Source organism: Paramormyrops kingsleyae, chromosome 23 (assembly GCF_048594095.1).
Source record: "Paramormyrops kingsleyae isolate MSU_618 chromosome 23, PKINGS_0.4, whole genome shotgun sequence".
Taxonomy (NCBI): Eukaryota; Metazoa; Chordata; class Actinopteri; order Osteoglossiformes; family Mormyridae; genus Paramormyrops; species Paramormyrops kingsleyae.
In genome coordinates this window covers 21,861,013-21,887,437 of record NC_132819.1, presented here as the reverse complement: position 1 = coordinate 21,887,437, position 26,425 = coordinate 21,861,013, and the positions used below count along the sequence as shown (strand labels likewise).

General features: G+C 50.1%; 1 protein-coding gene across 8 annotated transcripts in view; it reads left to right on the top strand.

The window, feature by feature from the left end:
• LOC111846925 (FH1/FH2 domain-containing protein 3-like) overlaps positions 1-26,425 on the top strand; it is a 90,898-nt gene that overhangs the window by 32,806 nt on the left and 31,667 nt on the right. For 6 of the 8 annotated variants that reach the window (XM_023817665.2, XM_023817661.2, XM_072706145.1 and 3 more), the window contains 8 exons: positions 9,395-9,462; positions 11,396-11,501; positions 19,480-19,574; positions 21,902-22,013; positions 23,028-23,122; positions 23,569-23,712; positions 23,816-24,045; positions 24,202-24,240. In XM_023817665.2, coding sequence (XP_023673433.1) covers positions 9,395-9,462; positions 11,396-11,501; positions 19,480-19,574; positions 21,902-22,013; positions 23,028-23,122; positions 23,569-23,712; positions 23,816-24,045; positions 24,202-24,240 — 889 coding nt within the window. The remainder of the gene's footprint in view (positions 1-9,394; positions 9,463-11,395; positions 11,502-19,479; positions 19,575-21,901; positions 22,014-23,027; positions 23,123-23,568; positions 23,713-23,815; positions 24,046-24,201; positions 24,241-26,425) is intronic. The other 2 variants (XM_072706148.1, XM_023817666.2) reach the window with 1 other exon arrangement.

Genomic DNA, 26,425 nt, shown 5'->3' with positions numbered 1-26,425 from the left:
TCAGGTCCTCTTTTGGGGCCCCATCAGGCAGATAAAAAGCTGCATATCATCATAGATCCCCCACCAATCATGTGACACATATAGCTGACACTAGGTGACGATTGGATAACGCTTGACACACATCCTATGCTTCCCAGAACTGCTTCAGCAAATGATTGTTAAGAAGCCCTTTTCTGAGAGGGAGGGGGCGTGGAGGTGGGCCGGCCCTGGTATCAGAGGACTTCGTGTTACTTTGAGGAGAAACCTACTTTGAAAAGGGCATCTTGATATGACACTTGGGCCCAAGTGAAAACATCAAAATGTCAGCTTTGATAGTCTGGCTAAGTGGTTTCGGGTATGACCCCCAGATGGCCCGAGTGAAGCCGGGGGTGGGGGGGGGTCATACGTGCGGCCTGGCTGTTTCACATGAACATTAGTGACTGTGGTTAGCTCACAAATGTTATAGGTTTTGATAACCTGAATGTCAATTGTGTTAGCATCCCGATGCTACTCGTTTTCATTAGGGATGCACCGATACCGATACCGGTATCTGGTATCGGCCTCGATACCACATTTTCTAAAGTACTCGTACTCGTTAAAAGTCCCCCGATACCGGGGACCGATACCACGGTCTAAGAAATGTCTATGTTTGAGTGGCGTTTAAGGGGTTAATCACAGGTGCCGAGTGCTTGTTAGTTTATTCAAATATTGTGCACTAAATAGCAAAGTTGTTTATTAATGCCCCTTGTGTTGTCCAAAGTGGCAGATGTAGCTGCCCTTCGGTATCGATAAATAACGGGACACAGTGCTTCAGACGGGTGCTTATCTCTCTTTATTTCGCGCTTGCAGAGCGCCGTTGAGCCTTTAGTTGCGTAGCACCGTGAAACTACACAAAAAAAACAATAATCGAATAAATGTCACAAATAAGGTGCACATTTACAAAGAACCAAAAAAGAAATAATTTACAGTAAAATTAATAAGAAGAGCTTATGACATATAAAGCGAGCCCATACAACTTCGAAATAAAGTACAAAAATGCAACATGTGTCAGCTTCACATACCTCGCTCCGCTTTACCAAAGGGTACTAAGTTTAAAAATTGAGCTGAATCAAACTGCATTCACCAAAAAACTCAATTTTCTCCATGTACTTTGAAAGAACAGAAATCTTCACGCTTCTCCCCGATGAACTGATTACCCTTTTTTTTACCCCACCCCTCACGGTGTAATGCACGTAACACGTACAATTAATTTAAAGAGACACAACACCATTTTGCGGTCATTTACAGCAGAGTTTACAACAAACTGAAAAAAATACTTGAGTTGCACTGTCACTGTTTAAATTTTTTTTATAATTATTTATTCTGTAATATGTTGCATACAACATGCTTTTCATTTTAAATAAATGTTCTTAATTCCAAACTAGTCCCTTGTTTTTTTTGTTAAATTATATGACTAAAGCTGTTACCTGAAAATTTAAATCATGTTTTTATTAAGTACTCGGTATCGGTATCGGCGAGTACTGAAATGCAAGTACTCGTACTCGTACTCGTTTTCCAAAAAAGTGGTATCGGTGCATCCCTAGTTTTCATAACCTGAAGGTCAATTGTGTTAGCATCCAGATGCTACTGGTTTTCATAACCTGAAGGTCAATTGTGTTAGCATCCAGATGCTACTGGTTTTCATAACCTGAAGGTCAATTGTGTTAGCATCCAGACATTCCCGATTTAGAAAACCTGAATGTCACTAGGGTTATCAGCTAGATGTTAATGTATTTGCTTACTTCAACATCAACAGAATTGCCATCCAAGCATCCCAGAGACTCAACAAAATTGATGCGTTCGTATCTCTGGTATAATATCTCCCAATATCCCACACATATTCGTCCATCTTTCCATCAGCCTGGAGAGTATTTCCAGAAAAGATAAGTAAAGATAAGACGCCAGTCCACAATGGCAAAAATATTCTTCTCTCACATACAGCCTTCCACTAGGCCTGAAAGTTCTCATTGAAGGTTTGTTGTTAAAGGTATATAATGTCCTCCTATTTGGACAAAGTGGCCTTTTTTAGGGACATTAGACTCGTGTATCTGCCAAGGCAATGATACTCAGTTTAGGTGAAGAACGTGGACTTACTAGTCCATCAGACGACGCTGATGGCTGCGTGTGCCTGTGTTGTTTACGCCGAAGGCTGAGCCGCCGGCCCTGACCACCATTAGGGTATTCCCCGAGGAACGAGCTCGTTCTTGCCCAAGGTTTTGGCAAGGTTTATTTGTGCTGGTCGTACTTTAAATGTGGAAAGGTCTTTTCCCCCTTGGGTTTAATGAGGTGCAATTAGTTTCAAAGCTTTGTCACACACTGGAAAATGCGAAGCAAGGAAAAAACGAGGAGCTGTAAACCCCAGTGGTGTGGTAATCTTTCTGAAACCACTCTGGAAAGTAAAGTCATAGAGTTTTGTTAACATACCACATGAAACGAAATCTAAATAGATGCTATTTACTGCACATAACATGGGTAAGATTATGATCGACAGTAGAGGCGGAGGGCTATTCTGTGTGTATAAGTGTGTATAATCATGCTTTCCTAACATTTCTTTTGTCGATTTTTATGTCGTTTAAGCTTTGTTGGTGTAGAGTCAAAGTTGAACCCTCACAACGATAGACCGACAAACTGGGTGTGTGTTTGTGATCATGGGCAATCGGGAAACCTAAGGCATGCATCCCGATGCAAAATTCGATATACGGGGACTTCCCCCAGCCTGCCATCGACATCCTCTCTGCATCAGAGGCTCCTCCTGTCCGCCACGTCCGCCGCACGGCATCTTCTATTACAAATGGCTGCCGTCTCGCGTGAAGAGGGGATAGACCTTAGAGCAGGGGTGGGGAACCTGATCCATGCAGAGGCAGTGCGGGTTTTTGGGATGGCCTCTCAATCAACCAATAATAAAGCAGTGGATCTCAACTCCAGTCCTGGGGACCCACTGTGATTGGCTGATCGAGAGGCCATCCCAAAAACCTGCACCGGCCCTCCATGTAACAGGTTCCCCACTCCTGCCTTAGAGGGACTCCACGAGAAGAAAATGAAGAAGCATGACATCTCTTCAGAAAACAGCCAAAATCTTTTTATTTCTGGATAAAGACTAGTGAAAAAAATGTGTAATTCACCGAAATCGTCAGGCCTGGATTGTGAATATCGGAAAATGGGCAGAGGGGGAGAGGGACTCGCAAACTCTCAGGTCGTAACAGGTGTCTCCAGTGAAACGTGCCCGTCGGGGGCCTCTCCGCCGCGTCACACGCCGCACATCTGGTTTCCAACACAAGCTCCCGGCGACCTGCTCCCAGTCACGGTCACGTCCCCCCGTCAGCCTCCCTCTCCGTCAGCCTCCCTCTCCGCCAGCCTCCCTCTCCGTCAGCCTCCCTCCCCGTCAGCCTCCCTCCCCGCCAGCCTCCCTCACCGTCAGCCTCCCTCCCCGTCAGCCTCCCTCCCCGTCAGCCTCCCTCTCCGCCAGCCTCCCTCCCCGTCAGCCTCCCTCCCCGCCAGCCTCCCTCCCCGTCAGCCTCCCTCCCCGTCAGCCTCCCTCCCCGTCAGCCTCCCTCCCCGCCAGCCTCCCTCTCCGTCAGCCTCCCTCCCCGCCAGCCTCCCTCCCCGTCAGCCTCCCTCCCCGTCAGCCTCCCTCCCCGCCAGCCTCCCTCCCCGTCAGCCTCCCTCCCCGCCAGCCTCCCTCTCCGTCAGCCTCCCTCTCCGTCAGCCTCCCTCCCCGTCAGCCTCCCTCCCCGCCAGCCTCCCTCTCCGTCAGCCTCCCTCTCCGTCAGCCTCCCTCTCCGCCAGCGTGTTTATGGGGTTTTCTTTAGGTGATTCTTTGTTGGAGACGACAGCGCTGATATATTTCTTATCGCACTGCGTCCAGTTGAGGTCACTGCCGACCGCTTGGTCCAGATCCGCCTCCCAGCTCTACTGGCCGATTTCACTCCATTTTTTCCTTTTTTTTTTGGTGCTGGTAGAACTCCTCATGACCTTCGGGATCCTTCTGGGCTTTACGAGACGCTGCATGTGTGGTTTCGGCACCCAGTGAATTGCCAGACCCTGGCCAGTTAGCAGTTAACTGCGGGCTTTTAAAAAATACATATATATACAAGGAACAAGCATGTATTGAGCTTCTCTTTGCTATTACATCAGAATCTGTTGGTAACTCCTCCCCCTAGTTAGCATTCACCAATGAGAGAGTCCCTTTACCTGCCCGTTAAGTTTCTGGTTAATGATTAGATCTGGTTTTGGATTCAAGAGAATGACCCCATGCTTTTGGGACACAGCGTGAGTTTCTGTCTGATAGTGCAGCAGCCATTGTTGTGGTCCTGGAAGGGTGGAGTTTTAGCTCATTGGGTAAATCTCTGTCTATCACACTTCCAGAGTTGGCGTCCAACCCCCTGCCACCACCTACTTCAATACCCTACAGTGGCCCAAAGAGGAATAGATGAGGTGACGTGCAAGTCTAAAGTGTCCCTTCGTATGTGTGACCCCTGCGTTGGCCTGACATCCTGCCTGGGCTGTGTTGCTTCCTGGGAGGGAATCCAGGCTTCTGTGCTCGATAAACAGGCACCGAGGATGGATGTTTCTGGAGGTCTGAAATTAGCAGAAATGTTTATACCCTCCACCTGCTGTCTGATGAGACCATATGCCTAGCGATTAATAATTCAGGTCGCACTGTCTCTCTTCAACATTGCTCCTCTTACAAGCAAAAGCAAACACGTGCATTTATTCAGGATGAGCATCAGAATTGACCATGTTCATGGAATTCGCGCCTTGGTTTGCTGTGATCTCCAGGAACAGATGATCAGATAAACAGGCATACAGTCTGTGCTTGTGTTTGTATCCCCTTAAGAGAGACTGAGATAAACATAAACGCATGGTATGTGGTGGGCAAAGAAACTATTGTTTTTTTGGCAATACGATCATGCCAACATCCATTCAGCAAGGCTATGGCTGGGTGTCCCTACCCTAGCAGACAGGGAAACTAGATCTACCCTCTGATCCTCAGGTGAGGTCCTGTTACCTCCCCCTTGGTACGGAAGATGATTATGGAGATGGCTTTCCATTGGGGGGGGGGGATCGTGAACCAGCTCAGGAGAGTCATTAGGGGCAGGGGGGCAGCAGGTGGCTAAATGGTTCACAGACCACCCTTTGAGCCACATGGTTACAAGTTCAAATCCAAGCCTCAAATAGAACAGCCTCAGTAAACAGTTTTACAAATGGCTGAAAGTGTAAACACTGTAAGCTATAAGAGCGGCGAGTAACCGAAGAAAGAGAGAATATAGTGAAGCTGAACTTAATATAGAAGTGTGCTTAAGAAGCTGCTCCAGAGAGGGCGTTTAATTATGGCTGAACTGTGAAGCGAAGCTTTAAGCTTCTCCACTGCTCACTGCACTCGGGACTCCTCCAGCTTTGGAGGACGTTAAAGGGGAATTTCAAAAACGGCTTTTTTTAAAATGAAAATCACAAGTTTAATTTTTTCACACCGGGTGTTTTTTTCTTTAAGAAATTATATGCCACGGAATGATCTTTGCCACTGGGCGGCACGTGCCAAGTGTCTAATGTAGACTTGGAGATGGATGGGCACGCAATCGGAATGGGTGCGGCCACGCTGGACATGGCGTGAACCTGAGGACGCATGTGCTTCAGGGGGGATAGAGAATCGCCTTTCTGTGAATTTTCCGTCTGCTTTGTTTCGTGTTCGTGGAAGTGCATGGCTGAGGTCCTCGGCATTGAAGCGGGGTGCCTGAGAGGACATGCACAGGGTGGGGGTGGGTGGGGGGGGGGCTGAGTGCCCGATGCCCACCTGGCCTGCATACCAGAAGCTGCCTTTTTCATGCAAAGTACATCAGCTGCAGCCATCATTCTTTCATTCAGGTGTCGAGAACCTTCTCATATGGACAACAGGGAATAAACTGCGTGATTTACTGTAAGTCAGACTACAGTACTTTATTCATCGAGCCCATTATTAGGTAGAGCAGGTGAACCAGTGGTCAGGAAATGATCTGGAACAGCCAAGGGGGCCCAGAGCACAGGTCTAAGAGCGATTGTTCTTTAGGGGAGTAAAACCTGCAGAGTTACACTGGGTTTGATTGTTAGAGACCCTGCAGAGGTCAGGTGCATCGTAAACGACCAAAGGCCTTGTGTTTTGTAATTGTGGGGCTCTGCATTTGCCTAATGGCTGCAGTTGACTTCTTAACTATTGCTTTTTAAAACCCTGTGTTGCTAGATGATTTTAGTGGAACAAAGCAAGTTAAGCACTAAAAGCTCAAGGGTACAACAGCAGGGTTCCTCACGTGTTTTCCAGGTCACAAGCCTCAGCCAATCAGTACCGAAGATGAGTAAAACTCAGGGTACACGAGGGTGACAGCTAGCACGAGTCAAGAGGCATCAGTTCTGGCTTCAAAGGCCTCACGTTGCAAAGCCTACACCCACGATTCCACTATTTTTAAAACTGCATCATTGTGCAGAGTGAGATCGCCACTGAGGACAACCACGTTCACCTCAGAGAGAATCTGTGACCCTCACTCCCAGCCCTCTCACAGCTCCCAGCCAACGTTCACCATCTATATTTGTCACAGCTGCCCTGAGGGAGTTGGCCCCGGCAGCCATAAGGCAGCGGCAGCATGGACGTTCAGCAAAACAACAGCTTTGCGTCCTCTTGCCCTGTTGGGTTGCAGCGCCCGGTAGCTAGTGATCTCTCTAACTGAACAGCATGCCTTGCTTCAGCTAAACTGAGAAGACCCCACCAGGGATGGAAAAAACACAAAACTATAAAACCTGTGGTGGGCGGGATTGTTTTATGGCATCAATTACCAAGTGGAATTACCCCATTGGTTACTCTACTGTGATTGACGGCAGTCCCACCCACTCTTGGTTTCCGGGCTTCTTTCCTGCCTCCATTGCTGTGTGCTTTAACGTGCAGCTCCTGCCAAGCCGTTATTGTGTCTCTCTCGGGCTGCAGGCCTAGGTGACTCAGTCTTGTGGGTTGAAGAACTTTCAGATGTGACATTTTAGATTAGCGGGCGGGTTGTTTAGCTTAGCCTTGTGCCTGCTAATCGCCTGTGACAAACATACTGATTTAGTTAAAGAAACTACCGTAATGCTGAGCCTTTCGGCAATCCGGGCCTTATACCGGGTCGGTTTTATGTCTGGAAAATGACAGAGAGTCGGAAACGGAGAGTCAGTCTGTGAAAGGAAAAGCCAGCGCACGTATATTCGAGTTTAGTGTGAGCCTTATCGCGTTTGACACCCAAGCGGGCGGGCGGGCACACGCAACCCTGGTTCCGTTCTGTCTCTCTCACATTACAAAATCTACTCATTCCTCCGTCCCTCTCGGATCTCGATCCCCCTGACGGCAGCGGGAACAACCGGCCTGCGGCTCGCTCTCCCAGCCGCTGGCTCTCCGCTCGCCCTCCGGCATTCCTTCCTAAACTGAGAGCGTCTGACTGAGATCCAGCGTCTCCCCTCAGCTGTGGAAAAGTCTCCGGCCGTAGCTGCTAATGAAGTCCCACCTGCAGACGCCTTCGGCTCAGAATTTCCCCCCATTGTGCCGAACATGTGCGAGACCCCAAGGCCCACAATCAGGTCTACAGGGACCTAATGCGGCGTTGGGTCTCCCTCTTGGAGTTGTCCACCTGTCAGGATGATCACTGACTTCTGGTTCTGGTTCTGCTTTTGGTCATTACGGGGTCATGAACGCAGGGCAACCGGCAGGACGAGAAAAACCAGGTTACTCAGTAATGATTGGTGTGCCTTTATGGGGGGGGGGCATTCCTGTCGCAGGCCTCAGTGCGGAACCCGGACATCATGTCCCAGTGAGCCCCAGGGGCTTTGCTCCCATGAACCCCTTCTGCCCCCCCCAGCTACTTCCTCCCTCCCTCAGGATGGCCCACCTATGTAGGGTTTATGGTGCGTGTGAGCTGTGCATTCCTCACGCCGGGACAGTAATCCTCAGAGACAGTTCGCACTTTCAGTGTGTATGTGGCCGTTTGTGTGTGTGTGTGTGTGTGTGTGTGTGTCGGGGGGGGGGCAGCTTGGCAGGGGGCCAGCAAAGAGCATGTTAGCCCATTTGTCCCAGTCTGGTTACCAGTCACAGTTAGCGTTTCTGAAAGACGGGACTCATTAAGAGTGTGAGAGGGGTGAGGCTGGTTCGGACTGCGGCGTTGATGGGAGCGAGAAAAAACGGGATCAGGTTCCACGCGGGAACAGGCACTTAAAGGGAGTCCCTAAACGAAGCGGTTCCATAAGGGCCGAGCGAGTGAATTACGGCAAGCGGACTGCTCACTGAGCCACTGCGATTGTCTGTGAAACGTGTCTTTTGGGAAAAGGCTTCAGCTGATTACATTACCAGCCTTTATTAATGTTTGGGCACTAATGCCAATTTTGGGGTAAAAATGTGGGCTTTGACCTCAAGGTGAAGACAAAGCACTTTTTTTGCCCTTCTGGTGTTCTTTTCTGCTCAGAACCACTGACCTCCTGATTATTTCTGGAGCCCTTCTGGTAAATCATTCTTTATGGTCAAATGAACAGAGGTTTTTTTTTTGTTTTTTTTTTTTTTAGACGTACATTTAACGTTCCTCCCTCCTGGCCTCGGCGTCACTGCCGAATGTCTGCTTTTTACGAGTTGTTTTGCAGAGGTTGTGGTCTCCCCGACTTTCGCTATTCCTCGCTTCGTCTCGTCTGGACGGCAGCTCCTGTCCGTCTGGCTCCGCCCCCAAACCCCCCCCCGTGTCTGCGGGGCCCGGGTAGCATCCCTTTCGTTCTTTTAACGTTCGCCGTCAATGGAATGGGGCCTTTCAGAGACGGGAGAGCGGACTGTTGTTGTCTGCAGTGGGATGGTAATGATGTATTCTGGATGGGAAAGGGCCCGGTTTCCAAATAACGGTCATATAATTTTCGCTGTGGCATAGTGAGAATGCCGTGTGTGAGCGGGACTGGCATCGCTCGCCGCGGCTCTCAGGAATCCGCCGCCCTGCCCACACTGCTGCTGCGGGGCGGCTCTCAGTGCCCCCCTGCTGTCTGTGGCCGGGGCTCAGGGTCACACAGGACCCCTTCTCGTTAACGCTGGGGGGCCCGCCCTCCTTTATGGCCCCCGGGACACTCCTTCCGACAGGTCCAGTTCTCCTTGCCCGGGAATTCCTTAAGATGTGACGTTTGCCGCTTTACACAAGCGATCGTTACAGACATGCGTCAGGTTCATTCCTACCTACTGTATTGTATGGATTGCTGTGCTTCCACGCCCCCTAGAGGAGACAGGGAGTAAAAACGTGCCCCGATTGTCCAAGTACGCCAATATACTGGCCTGTAAGAAATAATTCAGAGTGCGTTAATGGATAAGCATCATGATTTTAAATTTACACTCTCTCTCTCTTCCTTACCCTCTATACAGAGAAACTCTACAACTCCAATGGACGAGAGCTAAGAAGAGCTCTATTCTCCCTGAAGCAGATCTTCCAGGTAAAATCAAGGTTCTCATTATTGTGCTTTTTACCGTGTTTCCCCACAGAACATCTGCCCTTGATGCACAAGCAGACAGCCACACACACACGAAAGCTCTCGCACGTGCTGAATGCCAACACCCACTGGGGGGTCGGTGGCCCCCGGCAGCTGATTGTTTCCGATTCGCTGGGACAGTAGGTCTCAAAGCGTCCCGAGCAGCTGAGCGGAAACGTTTGCCGACAGATTCTCCGCGACCAGAAGGTCACAGAGTCGGAGAAACACAAAGCCCGTTGTCTCAGTGGTGACAGATTGTAATGTCTGTGTTCCGTGTCGTTCGTCGACTCGGAAAATTCTTAAACTATTCATTGATCTATTTCTGTACAGTTGTGTGACACCAGTTTCTGAGCGGTTAACATATTTACACAGTTAGGCTATCTCTCTTCTGAAAGAAAAAATAATGTAAAAAGATTAGCCACCAGCATGCTAACGCAGCCCATGTACTATGTGGTACTATAAAACGATAAGCTAAAACAATTAGCCACCAGCATGCTAACAGAACCCATGTACTATATGGTACTATTAATGATAAGCTAAAGGAATTAGCTACTGGGATGCTAACAGGGCCCCTTGTACTATATGATAATGTTTAAGGAGAACCATACAGAGCTGTGTGAAAAGATGGTGGCCAAACCGTCACCTCCATACAGAGGGTAGAGCAGGGCAGACTGTGTGCAGCGTGAGGTGAGGTCACGCTGAGGCACGCCATGTCCCCACAGCTGTCCTGGGGACAAAAGGGGGACAGCTCAGTTAAAGTCTTTATTTCTGTGAACATGTCTTCCCTGCTTTGAGGGGACATTAGGGTTAGGGTTAGGGTTAGGGTTAGGGTTAACTTCCCCCCGCCTGTCGTCCCTCCCCCGTTTCTGCTCTCAGTTCAGATGTATGTTTGTTCCAGGGACAGCCTCAGTGCGACTGAAAGCTCCGTGACCAATATCGCACTTCGATAATGGAATATCCCCCACTGCTGTTAGTACTCTTAGTGCCAGGACAATTTAACAAGTGCACTGGGAGCCAGGAGTCAATGTTCAGCGGAACATTTTAAAACAGGCTGTGCTGTTGTACCCTAGAACAGAGTACTTAACCTGAATTGCTCCAGTAAAATTTTAAAGTGTATTAAAGGATAACAATTTAAAGACGCTTTAGATGAAATTGCTAGAACTTCAGTGATATTGTGCTGACTCTTTTGTGTCTTGTACTTGTCATTTGTTTTTGGTGTACGGTGTATCTCTTTCCAGGCACCGTGTAATTGTGGAAAAGCTCACAGTAGGGAAGGGGTCGCAGAGCATGTCATGTGACCATGTTCTTAGGTTCGCATGCCGGAAGTGGGGCCTTTGGGCTCATCCTTTCAATTGCTTCCCTCCCGGACAGATTATAAGGCCTGTAACATGACCTCTGGCTGTCCGAGAGCCAGTTATGAGGCAGGTGTAGGACACTAAGCTGTGGCCCTCACACACAGAACAGCGTACAGACCTGGTACTGCACCGCTGGCGTTTTAAATAAGGCTCGGAAATGTGCAGCTGCACAGGGCTGCTCTCCCCCCGCCAGGACAGCCTGACTCCCAGCGAAAAACATCACATTAATAAAAACACCTCAGAATTAAAAAAAAAAAAATGATTCTTTCTTAGTTAAATCTCTCTTTTTCTTTTACTGTTAAATGTAAATACAGCCATATAACAGCAGGATGCAGGCAGGGAGGGGCAGAGGGAGGGTCTCACAATGTGGGGAGTGGGGGGGGGGCTCAGTAAAATTACTGTCCCGGTGGGGGGGGGTTCTTACTAAATTGTTGCAAATTTCGTGTAATTGTCTATTACCTGCAGGGGGTGGGGGGGTCCCCTTGGTAAGGCTTCTGTGTTGTTGGGTGTATGTGTCATGCTGCATCCCTGCTGCCTTTCAGGATGACAAAGACTTGGTCCATGAGTTTGTCATGGCCGAGGGCCTGACGTGTTTAATAAAGGTGGGAGCAGAAGCGGACCAGAACTACCAGAACTACATCCTCAGAGGTACCGTATTTCTACTGAATGATGTCATCTGCTCCCCCCTCTGCTCACAAGGGCGTATTAAACCTCTGTCTTACAGTCGTGGCTCCACAGCGGACACAGGACAGACAGAGAGCCTGGCGTCTTACAGATAGGATTTCTTGGTCACAGGCATGACTCCAGGTTAGATGTGACTCTCGAGTCAGAGACTGGGCCTCTTAGAGATAGGACTCAATTTAAACAGACATTTGTACTGGGCCCCCATGATCCTGCATAGGACATAAAGGTATAGAAAATGGATGGATGGATGGATGAATGGATGGATGGATGAATGGATAGGTAGGTGGGTGGGCTCCTTGTCAGACGCAAGACTGTCCATCTCCTGATGCAGGGGGAAAGACAGACAAGTCCTCATAGATAGGGTGTCATGATCAACGACTCCCAGTGCAGGTGCAGAGAACAAAGAGAGAAGGGACCTCCGGTACCTTGAATAACCCACAAAACCCACAAAAAGAGGGGCTGGCCTGTGAGGGGGAGGGTTTATGGGATGTTGTTCCTGGAGGGGCTGAGAGATACTGAACCCTGCTCACTTTTCTCTACTTGATTTTCTCCCATCTGTTGGCACGTGTTCGTTTATTTGTGTATCCGTTGCTGTATCAGCTCTTCTGTGTACGCATTAGTGCAGTGTCCTCGGGGCTCGGAGGGAGCAAAAACATGGTGCAGCTCTGACTCCCTGAGGACCGGATTGAGAAACACTTGCATTCGTGTAATTTGACCTGGGGAGCCAGTCACAGGAGATGCCGGGCTTTGGACGCACGGTTCAGAGCGGGTCGCACGTGGCCCCGACACGCGTACGCTTATACCTGTTGTTGTTCGCGCAGGTCACATGGACCGTCCTCGCACCGGGATTTAGTGATGGCCGATCCACTGTGGGAAGCAGACAGATATCCCTGAGACTTCGGCCAAGGGAAACAGTGCGCGTATAAATCATTGTTTTAAAGTTTATCCTCGTCTGCCCCAGTCCTCACCTCCACAGCCTCCCGCCAGATTTGGTCCTCATCCAGCCCAGCTGCGCGACCGCGTGAGAATCCCCCCTCGACGGAGTCCCGACAGCGCGGGGGCAACCCCTGTGGTGAGGGGTGTTTCCCATGGACACCCCGCCGGCTCCCCCTTGGGCGTCAGGATGTGACTCCCCTGGGCCCCATCTGCCCGTCCGGTTCCCCCCCCCCCCCCTCCTGAGCGTCGTCAGGAGCACCGCGGAGCGGCTGGCGCGGAAACATGATGCCGCCATGACCCGCCAGTGTAAACACGCCCGGAGGAGAAGGTGGGGGGGGTGGAGGGCTCGCGTGTGGAGGGGTTCGAGACTGGCGTGTGTCACTGGACCCGGACCACACACAGGGAGCACCAATCAAGCAGAGCGTTCATCACTGAGGCCCCTAATGTAAATTACAATAAACAGAGACCCTCACAAAACCCCACCTTCTCTCCCCCGAGCCTCATGGCTGCACTTGATAAGTATTTCCCTCATCCTGGGCCACCGCTCGCCTCCTTGGCCAGACGCCTGCTCACCCTGAATGGCAGACAGGCTTTTTCACAGCATTACTCAGTAACCCGTCAGAAGGGTTTTAAGTGAATTCATTTTAATTAAATACTCAGACCATGGGCACAGCTAGCAGCATATAGCTGATAAATCATCTAGGTGATAAATCCAGCTTGAAAAGAACTGGGAGAGAGGAAAACAAACAGAAACTCCCATGAGAGTATAAGGAAGGGGCGTGGCCATTCTGGGGCAGGGCAAAGTCATGTGACTAGCCTGGGCCAATCCCGGTGCTGAATTACAGTAATATAAAATTGGCTTCTGTTATCTCTCACAGGCTGCAGACCACTTGGCCAGATCCCTTTGCCTAATTCTGCGCCCACTGTAATCTTCCCTAGACCCAACGCCCATTTTGTTCCCCTAGGTGTCTCCCATTTGTTGTCCTTTGTTTTCCATTTTTGTCAAACCTGCCTCCCCTCTTTTACCCTAATAAAGCCCCCCACGCTGCATCCTTCCACCCCTAGGTCACACGGTTCTGTCCACCACCTGACCCAGACAAAGACCTCCAGGCACATATAGGAGAAGACGATTCTCTGGGGTAAAAATGGCTTGTCATGCTTCCTGCGGTAGAGGGTCCTGCAGATTAGCAGAACATAGACATTGCATCTTTTTTAAATCTTGAAATTCAGTAATGAATTAAAAACATTTACCGGGTGATATTAAACCTGCAGATCGGTGCTTTGAGACCTCGTCCTTGAGTGAGCAATAACGAATAGTGTCAGGGTACAAAGCTCAAGCACAGTGAAATGCGTCTAGAACGTCGCAACTCAGGTTGCAGGACAAGAGCTATATGTGAGCTATATGCCTTCACTGCCTTGTCTGCCTCCGGCCAGCGTGGGGACCTCGGGACTGTGAGAGTCCCATGGCTGAAGGGAAGGTGCATCTCCAACGGCAGGGAGACACTCATGGCAGGCATTACCCCCCCAGCAGAAAGAAACCTCGCCCATGAACCTCCACGGGCCTCTGGAACGCGACTCCTGGCGTCGCCATGGCGCTGAAAACCACATGCTCCAAACAGAAAATGCATCCTTGAAGGAAACGTACTTTGTCCGGGGTGCCCCGTGCCAAAACATACACCACTATATATTTAAAATGGTGTTGTGGCCCATAGCTATCAGTGCATACATAAATCCATGCGAATAGATGTATATTAAAGCTGACTTCCTGAATCCTAACAGTAAATAGTCAGCAATGCAGACGGGGCATGAAAGGATTCAACATGCTGAAATCACATACTGTAAAATAACGTAGGGAGCCCCCGCCCCCTGAGCACTGGAAGAGACGGGCAGTGGGGATTTTTCAGACTTCCTGCTTGTTTTTGGTCTTTAAATACTGATCTTGGCCCATCTGTCATGCCTGAGAGAGCCAGCTGCTGGTCAGTGGCTTGTGGCTCATGTCTGCCCTCCATCCCCCCCCCAAGCCCCCAGCCCCTCCCACACTGCTCCTCTCAGCCCCAAACACAGACTTCTGGTCTCTGAACACTGCAGTTGTGGCAGGACTTACATTGCACTCGTCTCCACACCTTACCAGGCAAAAGGGGCCTGATTTCATTCCTTTACCGGGCCGATGGCTTGGGCGGATGTGTGCGGCTTATATGGAAACAAACGGCAGGCGGTTAATGGCCCATCGCCCTCACTTATTGTCCATGCCCTGACTGTTGGCGGCCGCCTTAGAGAAAAGTGAGCGGTAGAGTGACGCACTCTCTGCGTGTGGTAGCTGTGCATTCCGCTACCCTGTCCTCCGTTCCCAAAACGTGTCCGTGAGAGTGACTGGCAAAGGACTGCTGCAGTTACTTATTACCAGGTTAATCAGGCTCTGTTAAAAGATTAGCATGATATCTTCTGGCTGTAGGATCTGGTGAATCACAGCGTATCAGCCTCCCGATCGGCACCATTCCCAGCCGTTTGAGGTACAGCAGCTCCCCCGATCCGATTAGTATAATGGGAGCCCTGGGAGCAGGCGTCACGCACTCAGTATATGGCTCTGTGAACTGGTTTCTCACTGGAGACTGCGGACTGGAATAGCTCTTCGTAATCTCCCATCATGCCTTATGATTTACCCATAATGCACCCTATCATGACCTTGTCGCGCTAGAGGCCCTTCTGTTCTCCTTCCATGCTTTTCCTCACTTATCTCTCCTTGTTTCTCACCTAACGTTTCACCCAAAATCCCGCATTCCTTTCCGTCTCATTCTTCTCGTTCTCGTTCTTCAGTTCCTCCCTTTCTATTCCAGTCTGCTTCTTCCCCAATCCCATGGTCTCCCCCCCCACCCCCGCCCACACACACACACACACACACACACACACACACATATAAGGAATGTCACGAGATGTTAACTCCTCATCACCCAGGCTGGCACGAAAAACATGTGATCTTCTCATATTTGATGTATTCAAATCATAAAACTTTAAACATAGAGATCAGGTTGGTGCTCGATCAGGACGGAGATGGGCGTTCTGTGTCTTAGGCTCCTGTTAGATGTGAATGAGTTGCTGTAATCAGCACAGACAGGTGGATCAGGCAGGCTCTGCATCATCAGCACAGACTAAGAACAGCTGATCTGGGAGTTTCGTTATTAACAATCATAACAAGAATACGGTAATAGCTGAAATTAAAAGATGAAAATAAGATAATTGCAGTAATCAGACGGCATGGGAATGTAACTCAGAGGCTCAAATGAAGCTTCATACCAAACAGACACTGACGCTGCATGGGGCTCTGACTGGATATACCACGTCATGATCTCTGAGGGTTAGCAGAATGCTATTCATGTTCAGAAATCCTGATTATATTAATTAGCAGCCTCATTAGCCCCTACATCGCTTACGGTTTCGTTCATATGAAAGAGCCGGACATTCCACTAGGAAAATGAGCCTGACTCTCTGAAGGGTGTGGAGTTCTGAATGGGGGCTTCCCTCTCGGATGGGGGAGGCGGAAAAAGAGACAAAGTGAACAGCTCTGGGATAATGGAACTGTAAATATTTAAGTGAAAGGGGAGCTGGGCAGCCGGGCGGATGTGGGATCGCGGCCCACTGTGCCACGCGTGACTTATAGCGGCAGTTACAGGCTTGACCATGTGGGAAACAGGCCACACCTCACCACACCGCAAGGCGCTATATAACATAACGTCAGCACTCCACTTTTCGCTTCCTCCACTCTTGTATCCCATTTCTGCTGTTCCTGCTTCTATTCTGTAAAGTAAACAAGCCCCCCCCCTCCCCCTTTCACCCCTACCCGCCCATCGGTGAGCATTAGCTTAACATTTCATGTATTTCATCCATCCATCCATCCGCTCTAGGCATGGAGGCAGTCACAGGTGGGGACACCCTGGATGGGATGCCCCTGTGGAGCCATAGACAAGCTTCACCGTCGGCACCAGGGGGGTTTTTGTTCAGCACTGGTGGTTTGCTAAGACGGCACCCGCCTGTGTCACCCAATCTGTTGACCGCTGCTGACCACAGCCCTGGAGATGTGAAGCCACTGTGCTGTAATGTTAAAGTAGTGTGGGGGGTACAGGCGCTGTGTATGTGTATGGGGGGGGGTCAGATGTACGTTACATTGTGGGGACTAAACGTCCAAGCAATGCGATAAAAACCTGTTATTGATGATTAAGGTTAGGGCTGGGTAGGGGTCAGGCTGTCATTGTCGGGGTTAGGGTTGTATCCACAGAATTGAATGGAGAGTCCCCATGAAGATATGAATACAAACGTGTGTGTGTGTGTGTGTGTGTGGGTGTGTCAGCATGTACAAGCACCACATCTTGCAGTGCTTTTCTGTCCAGCTCAGTTGAAGTCTGCCAGCCTCCCCCTCCCCCCTCAGCTGGCCCCCTCCTTCCTCGCCATAGGTGCTCAGCTGCGCGTCGGTCCTCTTAGTGTTGCTGATGGGTTCAATCGAGCTCAACAGGTGTGTCAAAGTGGAGCCCGGTTGTGCCTGCGGTACTGTGGGGGCCAGCTGCCAGACCACTTTCACGACAGGGGACAGGTCAAAGGTCACTCCGAGAAGAGACCCGAAGAGAACGTGCACTGTGGTCGGGGATACAGGGTGTGTCTCTGTTAAGCATTTCACTTCTGGTACGAAGCTGCTGGATTTGTTTTTACCGATGCTGCGGGGATTCAAACCCATGACCTGGCGGGGATACGATACGGTGTAAGTGAACTGCTGCAGCCGAAATAGAACACAATCATCGCAAAAATGGCTATCACCGTGCCAGATGCGAGCTGCGTGCGCTGTCCGTCTCGGCATGGCCGACGTCCCTCTGTGTCCCATCCTTGTACCGCGGACACGCTAAGCCCCCCTAATCACAATTGCCTTCTGTAGTAACTGCACGCGTGCTCTCGGGCTGGAAGCGAGAAGGTCCCCGGGAGGTTCACATGTGGAAAACAGTGATGCGCGTAAAGGCTGCGATTCTGCCATCCATCCCTTGGCCCCCCCCCCCCCCCCCGAGGATTGCGTCGTGCTCCCTGGCCGCCCCCGCGTCAGTCAGTCGCGGGAAGATTAATAGCATCAGGCCCGACCGCTACTCTGGCCGGGGGCAGCAAAGCATGATGGGAGGAAGCGGGCGGACTCTCCTGACAGGCCTTTTATCTGGAATTACACGCGAGCCCCAAGCCCATAACCCCCCCTCCCCCCCCCCAGCACCACCACCTCGGTCCCAATCTTTTCCTCAAAGGGGTCGCTCTTGGTCTGCTCCGGATGGAACTGGACCTAACAGTGGTCTACTGATCACGCTCTGTTGTCTGGGTCGATTTTTCACAATGTTTTGAAGCTCATCTCCTCCATAACCAACCCCCCCCCCCCCCCCAAAATCTGCAGCTGAACCACAGTTAAAAATCAGCAGCCGTAACTCATTAAGACTGAAGCAAATGGGGTTTAGTGCCCTTGGATCTGGTTGCCATTGTTTCCATGTGAAGGGGGGGTGCTTATGTCTCACTGATTTAATGGGCATTAGCCCCATCTGAGGCTGTGGAGGTCAGGACAGGATCATTCCCATCATCCTCCCTGCCGATTGCGAGTTTTCCCCGTTATGTAACGTCGGAAACAGTGTTCAGTGTGTCTTTCTGGCTCCCATGTTTTGCCGACTCTGGATGTCCGCGCGCGGCTGTGATGGAAAAACTCATCGGAGCTATCTGGAGCGCGAACGGACCTCGGTGCCACTCAAGTCGTGCAGGTCCGCCTGGCCACCAGCAGATTGGGGCTCATAATGTGCCGAGCGTTAGGATGCCGGCTAAATGTGATTGAATAGCGTTAAGCCGTCCGCTCCCATGACCTTATGAATTCAGAAATAAGCAAAAGGTTTTTGGGATGTACAAATTGGTTAATTGCCATCTAGTCATACTGATGTATTATTATTCTGTCAACTGCTTTCACTCATGAAGTATTTAAAATGGGCAGCAGGGGGCATAGTGATTAAGGGCACAGGCCTCAAATCTGAAGGTGCTGGTATAAGCCCTTTGAGGGACCCTGCAGCGGTGCCCTTGGCTGATGGTGCCTGCGAGGCCTGAGTCGGTCCTGTATGGAGAATCCATCCGTGTTGATGAGTAAGGAATGTGAGTCTCTTTTCATCAACCATGTCAGCCAATCGACTTGGAAGGGAGCAGACATGGTGAACGCATGCCGGGGGATCCCTGGCTTTGTTTGGACAGGTGGCTCACTGCGGGCTGGACGGAGGTCTATTTTTTCTCCAGTCCTGCTGTCTTCAGGCCCTGCCGACAGTTTCTCCCCCCAGAACCCTCTGGGACCACCGTTCTCGATGTCTGAGCATGGGGCTCCGGAAATTGGACCAGTCTGAGGATTTCCTCTGTATACCGCTCGCTGCACCCCCCCCCCCAACTTGCTGGCTGCTTAAGCGCCTTCCAAGGGGTCATTCACCTCGGACACTTTCAGGTCCTTCTGAAGTTCACCTCCGTCACTTTTGGCCGAGGGAGATGGGGCTCATTGGGTGATTCTCAACACCAAGAGCACGAAGATCGTACTTGCGGTCTTGCCCACTTGCATCCCAAGAACGAACTTGCTGCACAGTGAATCATGGGATTGTTCTCATTTGGTCAGGATGCAACCCATGTATCCTTGATATTTAGGGACGGGCATGAATTGACATTTAACTATCCTCTGTATTTATGTTCTTAGTATTGGAACTAGTCTTCGGCACTGGAAGATGAAGCAAAATGGGTATACAAGTACAGTCAAGTACGCATATTGAGAAAGGCCTGAAAACCTGCTTGTTCATTAAGCATCTCTGGGTAATTTAGGGATTCTGGATTCCCCTGGGTCTTAAACTCCCCAGATGCACCAGTCAGTAAAACAGGGGACTCCACTTGTCCCATCCTGCACTATGGACCTCCATGCAATGTTCCCTGTGGATCTCCCTGTCCTCCAGTGACTGACCCCTCCCTTTTCCTTCTGCAGCCCTGGGACAGATCATGCTCTATGTGGACGGAATGAACGGGGTCATAGGTCACAGCGAGACCATCCAATGGCTCTACTCCCTCGTCGGATCGAAGGTACGAAGGCGACCGGCGAGCCTGCTGGGTGATACCAGGTTGTACCCTGGCCCTCTCTTGGAGCTGTGCGTGAACTTTATGAGGGATCTAGATGCAGCTCCTGCTCTATATGTTTTTGAAGGGGCTCTTCAGGGAAGGGAACACAAAAAGCTTATCAGATATGCGCTTCGTTGGTGGATTAAAGCCGTGAGTTACTCCTAATAACAGTAAACTGAGCTGTTCTGTTTTTGCAAGCGGGCCAGCCTGTGTTTACTACAGCAGCTTTTGACAGAACATTCTTTCCTTGCAAAATGAACAGTCTGTTGTTATCATTATAGCTGACATTTGATCACAATCTGGAATCAATTGTCCTCAGAAAAATAAAAATAATATGTGGACTGAAAGGCCCATCTGTGACTTATGGGAGCCGATATTTTGAGCATTTAAATGATCCCTTTAGCCATGATCATTGTTCGTTGAGGTTTGGCTCTGACTTAGGGAAACGTGACTCTTAATTGTGACTAAAATTAATGCCCTGTTTTTTCTGCTTAATATTGGAGGCACGCCAAGGTTCTCTGCAAGCTTTCTGGTGTGTTCCTGCTGCACCTGAAAATGCGGGTTGAGCGTAATCTGAGTGCGCTGACCTCTGTTGCTTTTTTACTCATTATAAAATCGAAATGGGGAGCATCTGATGAAAAACTGAAGCGGACCTTAATTTATTTAGCAGCCACTTTTATCTAAAGCGATGTCTACATGTAAGGAGGGTTAGACAGTCCTTGGAAAGATGGGGGTGGGGGGGGGTCAAGGGCCTTGCTCAAGGGCCGAGTAGTGAAATTACTTTGCCAACCCTAGGATTTGAACCAGCAGTCTTCTGATAACAGGGACAAGGTCCAGACCTTTTGGAGAAAGATAACAATAGTAATATGGGTGACTCGTTTAAGCAACTAGAGGAGGCGTGACCAAGACATTTAATTGGTTGGTCCCACCACCTCTAGTTGCTTGGACCCACCTCCTCTACAATCTGATTGGTTGTCTCTCTGAACCAATCATTTTTCCTTCTGCCCTCAGAACACTTTTGTGTAAGTAAAACTTCCATGATCCTCATTTAATCTATGTCGTCATCCCATGTGGGGACTCTCCAGTCAGTTTTTGTCATCAGCTATTCGATGCTGATGGCCGTCTTTTCCCTCCGAACAAGCATCCGCCATGATAGGCCTTCTGTTCAAGCTTCGCTGGGCAGCTGGGGCAGCCTGCTGCTCATCGGCACACGGACACAGTGGAGAGTATCGGCCCCGCGGGGCACATAGCGAGTAGATTGGCCCAGTGAGCGTGAAGGGGGCAGGGAGCCCGGGGGTGTGCGGAGTCACCCGCGATCTTCAGAAGCACCAAACTCTCGTCGACGGCTCATCAGACAGTGCCGCCTTTAATTCGTATTCTTCTTCGCTTTTAAAAAGCGGTTCCGTGTTTATTGGGCCCGGAATGGACCTCGCCACAACAACATGCTGCTTTCTGCAGCCTCTTTAAAGAGCCTCAAGTTAAATTTGCGCAGTTCGGTGGGTTCTGTGACCCTTAAATAACTCATCCTGCCGTGTCCTGCGTTCAGATCGGACCAGCGCCGTCGTAAAGGCCGTCTGGGATGCAGTAGGCCTTTTAAGTTTTTTTTTTCCATTCATCCAGAGCTGAATTGTAGGTTGTTCACACCATCCTAAAATACCCCTGTGAGAAGTTCTCTGGTAGCTGACATACAGCTCTGCAGTTTGTGCTGCTGAAGCGGGGTCATCGTGTGGGGGGGGGGGGGGGGGGGTGGCTGGAATAGCAGAATGGTACTCAGTGACACTCAGTGTGTGTGTCTCCTCTCCCCCTTTCTCTTTTCGTCCTTTTTTCTCTCTCCCTCTTCCCTCCATCTTTCTCTCCCTCTCTCCCACTTTCTTCCTCCCTCCATTTTTCTCTCCTACACTTTCCTTCTCTCGCTTCCCTTCTCTCGGTCCCTCTCTCCCCCTCTCTCTGTCCCTGTCTCTCTCTCCCCCTCTCTCTATCCCTGTCCCTCTCTCCCACTCTCTCTCCCCCTCTCTCTGTCCCTGTCTCTCTCTCCCCCTCTCTCTGTCCCTGTCTCTCTCTCCCCCTCTCTCTGTCCCTGTCTCTCTCTCCCCCTCTCTCTATCCCTGTCCCTCTCTCCCACTCTCTCTCCCCCTCTCTCTGTCCCTGTCTCTCTCTCCCCCTCTCTCTGTCCCTGTCTCTCTCTCCCCCTCTCTCTGTCCCTGTCTCTCTCTCCCCCTCTCTCTGTCCCTGTCTCTCTCTCCCCCTCTCTCTGTCCCTGTCCCTCTCTCCCACTCTCTCTCTCCCCGCAGTTTCGCCTGGTGGTGAAGACCGCACTGAAGCTGCTCCTGGTCTTTGTCGAGTACGCTGAGGCCAACGCCCCTCTGCTCGTCCAGGCCGTCGACGCCGTGGACACCCAGAGAGGTGAGAGACAAGAGAGACAGGACAGCCCCCAAAAAAAGAGACATTTGAGGGTCATGCTGTTGTATCCTTGAGCTCAGTACTTAACCCTGAACCCAAACATAAACAAAGTGCTGTTGGGTCAGTTTGCTGGGGGCTGTATACAGTGGGTGAACCTGCCCTCCCCCCTTCCTGACCTATGGCCACAGACATCTGTAACAGGTGGACTTTGTTACCTGTGCCTCTACACTTCAGAATAGCCGGTGGTGGGTCAGGTTACGCATTTAGCAAAGTGACTGTAGTGGATGAAGGTTCCCTTTATAAGATATGACACTGAGATAACCTCACTTATATCCAAAGAATGTATTGCATTGATTACTTGTGTATTTATATTCATGCTTCTCTAAAGCTTGATTGAACTGTTGGGCTGTATTAACAAGTACTGGGTTGACAGTATATGTATATATATTTAGATTTGGCGAGCTGCGTGTTTTTACAGATCCCACAGTGGATCGGCTTGGCTGGGCTGCCGACATCCTGATTTTGTTCTGCAGTCTGAAAACACTAGAACCACCGTCAGTGGCACAACACAGCTGTTTCGGCTTCCCTGTTTCGCTTTCCAACAATAAGCTTGTGGCCGCCTCCTGCTGGTTCGGGAGGGTAGGGCGACTTGGAAAAGAGCGCTGGCTCTTCTCCCGGTTTTAACTGGAGGAAGGGGTGATATAAATCAGGAGCCCGCCTGGTCCAGACTGTGGCTACTGGTCGACCTTCAGAACCTGAATACCCCAGGCCCTCATACAGCAATTATCACATTTCATCGGGGGGCGGTGATAACGTTTCAACCCCCACACTATGGAAGCTTGGCCAGGCTTAGAAACCACCACCTTCCGGTGCCACCGTAACCACAGCTGCTAACCGAAGCAGTCTTGAAGGCAGCTAACCTAATGGATGGGGTGGGCGGTGGGGCTGGTGGGTGGAGCCTCGCCGGTCTAGGGGGCTGGATCAGGCTAGAATGCTAACTGACTCTCCGCCTCATAGGGCACAAGTTATGGTCCAACGCGATGGAGATCCTGGACGAGAAGGACGGAGTGGACACGGAGCTGCTGGTTTACGCCATGACCCTGATCAACAAGGTCAGAGATGGGCCCTCTCTGGCGGTATCTACACGGTGGACGGTGCTTTGGGAAGCACTGCCGCCTCACGCCGACAGGTTTGGGGTTTATTCCCCACTCCTGGCACTCCCTGACGGTCCACATTTTTGCTCCCTCCCAGCTCCCTGCATACCTGTACCATGTGTTCGGTGCTCTTGATTGCATGATTGTTTGCTTCGGGTGGACTGTCTGAGAACTGGATTGGGAAACACCAAGTTAGAGTTCATTGTCTCTTTACTGCTACCTTTCTCTGTAAGACACAACTGTCCGCTCTGCACCGGCACCTCCTACAGTGTTTCTGCTGGAAGAGCCTGCAGGAGATCAACCTGGGCGCTGTTGTCATTGAACAGAAACAGGAAACACGTAGCTGCTACACTTCAGTTCATAGCAAAGCCTTTGAAGGTCAACCCCTGTGACTCTCATTGCAGACGCTGTCAGGCCTCCCAGATCAGGACTCCTTCTATGACCTGGTGGATGCGCTGGAGGAGCAGGGCATGGAGGCCGTGGCCCGGAGGCACCTCAGCAGGAAGGCGACAGACCGGGACTTGGTGGAGCAGTTCAACATCTACGAGGTCTGCTTCTCCCGCTTTCCCTCGTGGGTCGGACCTTGAGGACTAGGCTCCTACTACCTGAGCAAAACCCCATGATCGTAACCAACTGTTACCCACGCATCAGACGACCCTGCGGCATGAAGACGGTGATGACGATACTCAGCCGCCTCCCGCCGGATGCAAGGATCGTAGGCGGTCCAGCGTGGGCGGCGGCAGTGAGCGACGAGGCCTGGAGCGGCGTCGCAGCCGGAGGCACTCCCTGGGACGCAACTCGGCACCTGCCTCCCCTGGCGGCCCAAATGCTCCGGCGCACCACCCCCTGGCAGGCCAGAGCTCTCTGGACGCCAGCGACAGGTGAGCCGGCGAAGGCTGTGCGGCCCGCGCTCATTAGCACGCTAACGGAGCGATAGCATGGCTACAGGAAAACAAGTAACATTTCCTGTCTGCCCCCTGAATCTCATGTCCCATGACTCGTAGTCACGATGTCGTACGGGTGTCTTTTCGCTTCAGAGTGCGCCGGGGCCACGACACGCTTCACCTTCCCATGATGTAAGTTCAGAGGGCAGGACCTCAACAAGACGTGCACCAAGAGTGATGCCATACTCACTGTATATATGTGTATATAGGGCCCTCCTTACATTCTAACCATCCATAGCATTCACACGCTGTGATTCTTATGGTGCCCCCAAAATTGCCTGCTCCGAGGATTTTCAGGGCCAAGTCAACCAATCACAATAAAAGCACCAGCATATGAGACAATCATGGGGCTATTCCACCATCTGCATTCTGAAAATGGGAAAGGTAGCAGCTCTAATAGGGTGGAGATGCTCATCACAGACACACAGCTCAGGACTGCAAAGATAGATTGGAACACGGCCACAGAGGCTCATGGGAGTTGGGGAATTGAGAGGGACACTTCAATCACCGTGCAATCTTGTGGGGACGATTTCACAGGAAGTACGCCAGCCAGAGCATTGGGACATCCAAACAAGGAAAACGTCTGTCTTAATGGAAGGAAATATTTTGTTTTCTCGCGTGCTTCAGTCACATTGGGGTCAGGAATTGCGTACTGCATCAAAGCGTGTGTGTGTGTGTCCACATTTGTATGCATATGTGCATGCCTACATCCATTGCATGCTGGCTTAGATCTAAAAGCTTTGTACTAGATGTTGTGTTTTTGGTCATGTCTTTTTTTTTGTGCATCTAACTATAGCCACTAATGAAAAACCATCTACGTCCTGTGTGCTAGATCAACTAAACCAGGTTTGTTTTTGATCAGGTTTGTTTACTAAAGACACATAGATTTCGATACATTTTATCAAGAATGTTAGTGGCACTTGCTTTAATTCACTGAAAAACCGTCCTACACAGAGCACAGAAAGCGAGAAATAACACTTCACACATTAGCCTCGTCTTTCAAAGCAGCTAGCGTAGCACACGGCTAGTTTAGCACATTACTAGCGTAGCACACGGCTAGTTTAGCACATGGCTAGCGTAGCACACGGCTAGCGTAGCACATGGCTAGTTTAGCACACGGCTAGCGTAGCACATGGCTAGTTTAGCACACGGCTAGTTTAGCACATGGCTAGCGTCAGATCTCTTTACCTCTATAGTAGGAACACATCAGATGATGAAGAGTTATGGGAGAAGGCCGGTTCTTATACATATATCTTATACTTATCTCAGCGGTAGCACATTGCTTGCGTTAAACACACATGACATTTATTTGTTTTGACTTTTTCGGGGTTTTTTTTTTTATCTGTGCAAGAGATCTAGAACAAAAAGAACATATTGAACCGAGATCAATGAAAAGGACAAGAACCTGGAGTAATTCAGGGAACAAAATGGGTTTTTTTTTTTTTTATCAGCCAGTCCACATATATAAGTGCCAGGTTGGGTATAAGATTAAATCAGTAAAGAACACAAAATGTGTTATTGATCTTACACTTTTTGTTTTATATTATGCCGTTCTTGGACAATGGATACACTTAACAGCCACCAGTAGGAAGCAGACATTCATGGACAATGTCCATCCAGGCAGACAATGTCCATCCAGGAAGACAATGCTTTCATCACCTCAGAATTGTACCAAATGTCTTTGTCTTTCTTTTCCTTCTAATTTATTATACCACTTACTAGACTTGGATTCAGATGTCTCCTTTAACAAGGAAAATCTCCAAACTGGCCCTGGCAGCTGGAATATTACTTTAATGAGAAAGAATTTGGTTCTGCTGGACCAAAGCGTAGGGTGGCTTGTTTCTGGTTTGGAACTGGGAGAAAAACTGGTGGAGATTCTTGACATGTGTGGCATGCCCCCCCCCCTCCTGCCAAACTGGCAGATTGGGACCAGGCGTAGACGCTGAGTAAGACCAGGTGTGGACATGGAGGTGGTTGAGCACAGTCATTGAGCTGGCGCAGGCTCAGCGGTGGAAGAGAGGGTGAAGACATTGAGTAGACCCAGAACTGAACATCATTTTGGACTAGGGCCAGATATTCTCATAGAGATGATCTGGACCCAGTAATCCATTGTATAAGACCTAGATAGTGATATACGTAGGCCTACCCTGCTGAAATAACCAACTAAAACCAGCTTATGCTGGTAGCTGGTTTTAACTGGCCTAAGATGGGCTAAGATGGTCTTAGATGACTAGCTAAACCAGCTAGAATGACCATCATAAGCTGGTATGAGCAGCTAAACCATCAAACCATCATGTGAAAATATACCTTAAGCTGG